This window comes from Rhinopithecus bieti, unplaced genomic scaffold (assembly GCF_001698545.2).
Source record: "Rhinopithecus bieti isolate Rb0 unplaced genomic scaffold, ASM169854v2 scaffold_64531, whole genome shotgun sequence".
NCBI classification, from domain to species: domain Eukaryota; kingdom Metazoa; phylum Chordata; class Mammalia; order Primates; family Cercopithecidae; genus Rhinopithecus; species Rhinopithecus bieti.
This window is the reverse complement of record NW_016824694.1, coordinates 328866-336812: the sequence shown is the minus strand read 5'-3', so window position 1 is coordinate 336812 and position 7947 is coordinate 328866. Positions and strand designations below refer to the sequence as shown.

Sequence of the window (7947 nt, the reverse complement as noted above, 5' to 3'; positions counted from 1 at the left end):
TGCAAAATTGATCTTTGGCCTCAATGTAAGGGCCAAGCTATAAAACTCTTAGGGGAAAACACAGGACTAAAGCTTTGTGACCTTGGGTTAAACATTGATTTCTTAGATATAGTACAAAAAGCACAGGGATAAAAGGAAAAAAACTGATATATTGGACTGTGCTATAAATAGATACTTATGTGCTTCAAATGACAGCATGAAGAATGTGAAGACAGGCCCACAGACTGGGATAATGTATTCGTATTTGTAAATCATGTAAGAGACTAGTATCAAATATATAAAGAATTTTAACAACTCAGAAGACAATCCAACTAAAAATTGGTAAATTATTTGAACAGACATTTCTTAAAGATTTACAAATGGACAATAAATTCATGAAACGATGCTCAACATGAAACAGTGCTGAACATATCTCATTAGAGATATGCAAATCAGAACCACACTGAGATACTACTATATCCCCACTAGAATGGCTGTAATAAAAAAAGGTAATAAGTGTTGGGAAGGATGCAGAGAATTTGCATAAATATATACTACCTTTACCTCTAAGGTATGAATTATCTTATATAATAGTCATTTAAAGATTTCTATGCTGGAAGAATTAACACAGAAAGAGAATATATTTTTTGTGAGGAATATCTGCATTTTATCAAAAAATACAATTTTCTATACTATACCCTCTGTGATTTTTGAATTACATACATATTACAAAGCTACAACAATCAAAATAGTATGGTACTAGCATAAAAACAGACATATAGATCAGTGAATGGAACAGACAGCCCTGAAATAAGCCCTCTTGTCTATGGTCAAATGATCTTTGATGAGGGTGTCAGGATCACTCAATGGGGAATGGACAGTCTCTTCAACAAATGGTGTTGAGAAAAGTGAATATCCATATACAAAACAATGAAGTGAGCCCCTTACCTTACATTATATACAAAAATTAATTCAAAATTGATGAAAGGCCTAAGCTGAAGACCTAAAACTACTCCTAGAAGAAAACATGGGGAAAAAGCTCATGACATTGGATTTAAGTCATAAAATTTCTTGGATATGACAACAAAAGGCGTAGGCAACAAAGCAAAAATAGACAAATGGGACTACATCAAATCTTGAAACTCCTGTACATCAAAAGAAATAGAGTGAAAATTTCTGCCACAGAATAGGAGAAAATAATTGTAAATCTTATATCTGATAAGGTGTTAATATGCAGAATATATAAGGAATTCCTGCAGCTCAACAATCACAAACCAAGTAACCAAATTTAAAAATGGGCAAAGGACTTGAATAGATATTTCTCCAACAAAAGATATAAATATGGCTGACAAGTGTATGAAAAGATGTTTAATACCGTTAATAATTGAGAAATGCAAATCAAAACCACAATGAGATATCACCTCATATCCATGAAAATGGCTACTATAAAAAAAACCCCAGAAAATAACAAGTGTTGGGTGAGGATGTGGAGACATTGCAATCCTTGTGCATTGTTGGTTGGAATATATAATGGAACAATGGTTACAGAAAAGAGTATGGATGTTCCTCAAAAAAATTAAAAATAGAATTACCATATGATCCAGCAATTCTACTTCTGGGTATATACCCAAAAGTATTGAAAGTGAGATCTCTGTGAGATATTTGCACATCATGTTCATTGCAGCATTATTCACAAGAGCCAAGAGGCAGAACCAACTCAAATGCCCATGTAGGGATGAAGAAAATGTGGTATAAACATACCATAGAATATTATTCAGCCTTAAAAAATAAGGAAATCCTGTCACATGCAATAACAAGAGTGAACCTGGACAGCATGATACTAAGTGAAATAAGGCATCACAAAAAGAAAAATACTGTATGGTTCCACTTAGATGAGGTATTGAAAGTAGTCAAACTCATAGAAACAGAAAGTAGAATGGCGGTTGTCAGGGTTGGGAAAGGAGAAATGGGGAGATGATGTTCAGTGGGTATAGAGTTTCATTGCTGCTAGAGGAAAAAGTTTTAGGGCTCTGTTGCATAACAATGTGAATTTTCTTAACACCACCGAATTGTACACTTAAAAATGGTTAGGATGGTAAATTTTATCTTAATGTATTTTACCACAATTAAAATAAAATTAAAAAATTGTATTTGTAACCAAAAAATCTTCCCAGAAAGAAAACTCCAGGTCCAAATGGCTTCACTGATGAATTCCAGCAAACATTTGAGGAAGAACTAACATTGAGAGTACACAGACTTTTTCGGAAAATAGAGCAGTAGGGAACATTACCCAACTAATTTTATGAGGCTTGTATTACCCTGATACTAAAACCAGACAAAAACATCACATGAAAAGGAAACTACAGACTATATTCCCCGTGAGCATAAACTGAAAATCTGTAATTAAAGAAAGCACTTACTGAAATATTAGCAAATTAAATTCTGCAACTTACACAAAGAGTAAAACATCAAGGCCAAATGAGATTTATGCAAAGAATGCACTGTTGGCATAACATCTGAAAAATTTGTCAATGAAATTCACCAGATTAGAGATAAAAGGAGAAAACCCATTTGATGATCTCAATAAACACAGAGACAGCATTTGACAAAATTCAAAACACGTTCATGGTAAAAACTTAGCAAACTAGAAGTGGAAACTTCCTCAATATAATAAATAGCATCCAGGAAAAACCTACAGCCGAAATTATATTCAGTGGTGAAAGATAATACTTCCCCTCTGAAAAATCAGAACAAGGCAAAGAATGCCTGCTGTCTGCATTTATATGTAACATTGTACTGAAAGCCTTAGTGCAATAAAGCAATGAAATGAAATAAAAGTCATAAGATTAGGGAAGAAGTAAAGTTGTTTTTATTGCCGACAACCTGATCATTAAGTAGAAAATCCTAAGGAATATATATAAAAAAAAGTGCTAAAATCAATTGAACTTATCAGAGTTGTAGGATACAAAGTCATTATAGAAACACATTTTTTAAATAGATAAACAGTTTTTTAAAATTCATCCTTCTCCTCTACTTCCTCCTCGTCTTCTTCATCTTCCTCTTCCACCTTTTTTTCAGGCAACTTTAGCAGGATCCTTTGCACCATCAAACTTTCTAGACTTATAGTCAGCAACATCCTTCTCACACTTCTCCTTCAGCTTTGCTGCCTTGCTGATTGATACGGTTTGGCTCTGTGACCCCAATCAAATCTCACCTGGAATTGTAATCCCGATAATCCCCACGTGTCAAGAGCAGGACCAGGTGGAGGTAATTGGATCACCGGGGCGGTTTTCCCCACGCTGTTCTTGTGATAGTGAGTTCTCACGAGATCTGATGGTTTTATAAGTGTCCGACATTTCCCCTATTGGCACTCACTCCATCCTGCCACCCTGTGAAGAAGATGCTTGTTTTTCCTTCCCTTCTGCCTTCCTGAGGCCTCCCCAGCAATGCGAAACTGTGAGTCAATTAAACCTCCTTCCTTTATAAATTACCCAGTCTCAGGTTTTTCTTCATAGCAGCGCGAGACTGGACTAATACAGTGAGGTAAAGCTGCTTTACACTGTCATTTAAGTTTTTCCACATCTCATCCAACTTTTTTGACACATCTCCAATAGAGATGCTAGGCTTTGTGAATTTGACCTTGGGGCAGAATTCTGAACCAAACAGGAGGAATCCAGATGGTGGCCTTTTGTGGGCATTAGGATCCTTCTTCTTGCCTCCTTTAGCTGGTACGTAATCCTTCATTTCCCGATCATAGTGTAATTTATCCACCTTTGCCATTTCATCAAATTTAGACTTCTCTTTCCCAGACATTGTCTTCCACCTCTCAGAGCACTTCTTGGAAAATTCTGCAAACTTGGCAGGGACCATTGGGTTTTTCTTCTTAGGTTCTTCTCTGCACATCTGCACAAAGAAGGTGTAAGTAGATATCTTGCCCTTTGGTTTCTTGGGGTCATGGATTGGCAAACAATATTAGAATGAAAATTCTCTCCAAATTGATCTATAAATTTAATTCCAATCAAAATCCTAGCAGCCTCATTTGAAGGGGTTTACAGACTGATTCTAAAATTCACATGGAAAGACAAAGAACTGTAAATGGTCAAGTCAATATTTAAAAAGACAAAGTAGCAATAGCATGCCTAGTGCCCAGATTTTGTTTTCTACACCATTCTCCAATAAAAGCAACAGAAACTCTTGGATAAGTTGCTGATTCTACAACTGGGGTAAGAAATACATAGGATGAGACTGGGTCATCTTGTAGTGCCAGAAAGAAAGGAAAAAACAAAGCAAAATCACTTACAGGGATATGTCAAAGGGGCACAGGAGCCAACTGAATGAGCTTTCAACAGCCAAAGCTGGACCAATTTGAGCAGCAAATTGTGTTGGATTATAACCCATAGTTTGTACCCCAGTGCAAAATACCTACTCAGTAATTTTCAGTACTATCAAGGTCATTCAAATACAAGGAAAATCTGAAAAAGAGCCACAACCAAGCAGAGTGAAAGGAGACATGACAACTAAAAGTACCATGGTTTTCTATTTGGGATTTTGGAACAGAAAAAGGACATTAGCTAAAGACTAAGGGAATCTGAATAAAGTTTGAGACTTTAGTGAATAATGGTATGTCACTACTGGTTTATTAATTGTAACAGGTGTACAATGCTAATGTAAGAGATTAAAATAGGAAAATCTGAGTACAGGGTATGTGGTAATTTTGTGCTGTCTTCTAAATTTTTCTGTTGATCTAAAACTGTTTTTAAAGTGTATTAAAAAAACAAGATAAGATGGGAGGACCTAACCCGACTTGATTCCAATATTTATTACAAAACTACAATATTAGCCACTATAAATAAAGTGTGGCCAGGCGCGGTGGCTCATGCCTGTAATCCCAGCACTTTGGGAGGCCGAGGTGGGCAGATCACGAGGTCAGGAGATGGAGACCATCCTGGCTAACACGGTGAAACCCCGTCTCTACTAAAAATACAGGCGTGGTGGCGGGCGCCTGTAGTCCCAGCTAGTCGGGAGGCTGAGGCAGGAGAATGGCGTGAACCCGGGAGGTGGAGCTTGCAGTGAGCTGAGATCGCGCCACTGTACTCCAGCCAGGGTGACAGAGCAAGACTTCGTCTCAAAAAAAAAAAAAAAAAAAAAAAGTGTGCAATTTTCATGAGAGACATGCAGATGAATGGAACAGAGCAGAGAATCCATATGTAGACTCTCACTTCTAAGACCAACTCATTAGCAAACGTGTCTAGGTAATTCAGTGTGAAAAATAATAGTGTTTCAACAAATAGAGCTGAACCAACTGAATGTCTCTGGGAAAAAAATACCCTGAACTTCTATTTCACTTACCCTTCCCCAAACTTTTCCTTCAGTTACTTCTATTCCACTTAACTTGAAATGTCCCATTGACCTAAAATGAGTGCTAAACATACAAAACATCAAGATATGAAATGGTGAAGGTGTATGGTGTCTACCTTCATGTGTGACACCTCAGCCAGTCTTGATGATGGGTAGGACACGTGGTTCTTTTAATTCACTGACAAATTGAGTCCTCAAATGACTGTGTTAGACATGTGACATGTGCCTCATTTTATAGATAAGGATACAGGCTCAGGTAAGTTGTTTGTTGCCCAGGGTTGTACAGCTAGTGGGGCAGACACTGTTGGTGCCTGTGCCATTTCCCCGTGGTCCATTTTTGCAGCACCATAGCTGCAGTGGACAGTTCTGAGTAAGTTCAGACTTACCATCCTTCCAGAGGCATGTTCTGTGCTTCTTTCCACTCTGGGCACTATGGGAACCTGTGTGACTCTCATGAAAGTGCAATCCAGAAGTGTGGGGGAATTTATGCTCCCTCATTCAATGGGGGACCTGAGCTGGTGGATAAATGCCCTAGTTTTTTCTTTCAGACAGATAATGTTAGCTGCTTTCTGTACACTCTCTTTCAGATTATGGTAAAATTCAGTCTCCAGTGCCTAAAGCATTGACTTTTATTACATCAAATTACATTTACCATTCTTTTCTGTGATTTTCTTCCTGCTCCTGGGATCACTTCTCAAACTACTGTACCCAAGTCCTAATTTCAGGCTGTACTTCTTGTTGGAACCAAGAGTGGCTCTACACAGCAGATGCTCTGAATGGGACTCTGGAACTGGACTGTCCTCTCACTGGTCAGACAGCAATGAAGACTGTGTGATAAGTTAATGGTAACAACCTTTGGCTGTCTGTATTATTATAGTTACTAAGAAGGTGAGACTGGGTTATCTTGTAGTGCCAGAAAGTAAGGAAAAAACAAAGCAAAATCACTTATAGGGATACGTCAAAGGGGCACAGGAGCCAACTGAATGAGCTGTCAATAGCCAAACCTGGACCAATTTGAGCAGCAATTGTGTTGGATTATAACCCACGGTTTGTTCTCAGGTACAAAATACCTGCTAAGCAGGGCTCGATTGCTGGGAAAGGCTGTAGTTACATAGCAGAAGGTGAACAGAAGGCAGTACCTTGTACTATTATAGTACAGTCTCTGTACTATTATAGTTACTAAGACTCTCCCTTGTACTGGATTGAGATGAGGTACAGGTGAAAAGGGGAGAGGTAGGTTATAAAGCAGCTCTGCACTTGACTAGTACGGGGCAAAAGTATTGTCATGTACTGACATGTGCTGTGAAGTTGGCTGCTTTTTGATAATTGCCTTAGAAACTTTGAAGAAAAAGAATTAGGCTCAGACCAGCGAACTATTTCGGGGCATTCCAGAGAGCCAGGCAGGCATCATGGCAATGTTTAAAGAGACCTATGTCTGTTGTAGACAGAAGGCAAACTGTGTGAAAATAAACCTAAGGGTTATTCCTTCAATCCTAAGGGTGGCGAGGCAACAAAGGAACGTGCAGGTTTGAGAGGTCACATATGCTAAACTCAGAGCTGTGAAAGGGAAGGAGTCCCTGGATCTGGAATAGGGGTATTTGTTGAAAGTACTTTACTTCAAAAATTTGAACCTCCAGGTTTCCCAGAACATTTCAGGCCACCAGAAGTAGCTCTCTCCCACTAGAGAAGAGCTGCCCCTTGCAAAACCACTCAGCTGGAGGGGAGGCTTTGCAGGTTAATGCTTGTTCTCCTAAGCATCATCTGCTTCTCTGACCTCTCATTACCTTCAGACCAATGATTAAGATAAAGTCTGATCATACATAGTCCTGGCAGGGAAATTCAGTTTCTGTCCTGGGAGGAAACAGACTTTCATGGGAAGACTTGGAAGAACTGGGTAATATATACTGGCATGATTCTGGGGAAGGTGTGTAGGAGTGGATCTTGAGGGGGTTGGAAGGAGGGACATATAATAAGGCAGGGTAGGAAAGAATTTATTGTCATGGGAGTACTCTGCTTCAAATTAGGATTGAATATCTTGGCAAGAATACTTAGGAGTAATATGCCACAAACATTCTTATTAGTTTTAATATTAAGATTCTAACTCAAGCTTGTCCAACCTGCTGCCTGTGGGCCGCACGTGGCCCAGGATGGCTTTGAATGCATCCCAACACAAATTCATAAACTTTATTAAAACAGTGTAAGAGTTATTGTGCATTTTTTTTTAGATCATCAGCTATTGTTAGTGTTAGTGTATTTTATGTGTGGCTCAGACAATTCTTCTTCCAATGTGGCCAGGGAAGTCAAAAGATTGGCCACCCCTGTATAACTTGTTCACAAGAATCAGTGAAATATTAGACCAGATTTATGCTCTTTGAAGGTATGGGACATCCTCTATCCAACACCCTGAGGTCATAATTGGTCATTGTACCACAGGGTTCACATTGAACTGAGTGAAAGAAAGGATGATAATTTAAGAAGAATAAATGTGCTAGTTATCATCTGTGCACTGGCCAGACAATCCAAACCCAGTCCCCACATCTGAGGATCATTATGGGATGCACCTTTTGGATATGGGCAAGGGTTTGAAGTTTCTACCAAACCAACTGAAGT

The 7947-nt window shown here is 38.6% G+C and overlaps 1 protein-coding gene across 1 annotated transcript; it reads right to left on the bottom strand.

The window, feature by feature from the left end:
• Nucleotides 1–3032: 3032 nt before the first annotated feature.
• LOC108522375 (high mobility group protein B3-like) lies at nt 3033–3882 on the bottom strand. Its single transcript, XM_017862520.1, has 2 exons — nt 3506–3882; nt 3033–3150 (listed from the first exon to the last, which is right to left on the bottom strand). Exons 1-2 carry the CDS (start codon nt 3880–3882, stop codon nt 3054–3056), a joined length of 474 nt encoding a protein of 157 aa, XP_017718009.1. The 3' UTR covers nt 3033–3053.
• Nucleotides 3883–7947: the final 4065 nt, after the last annotated feature.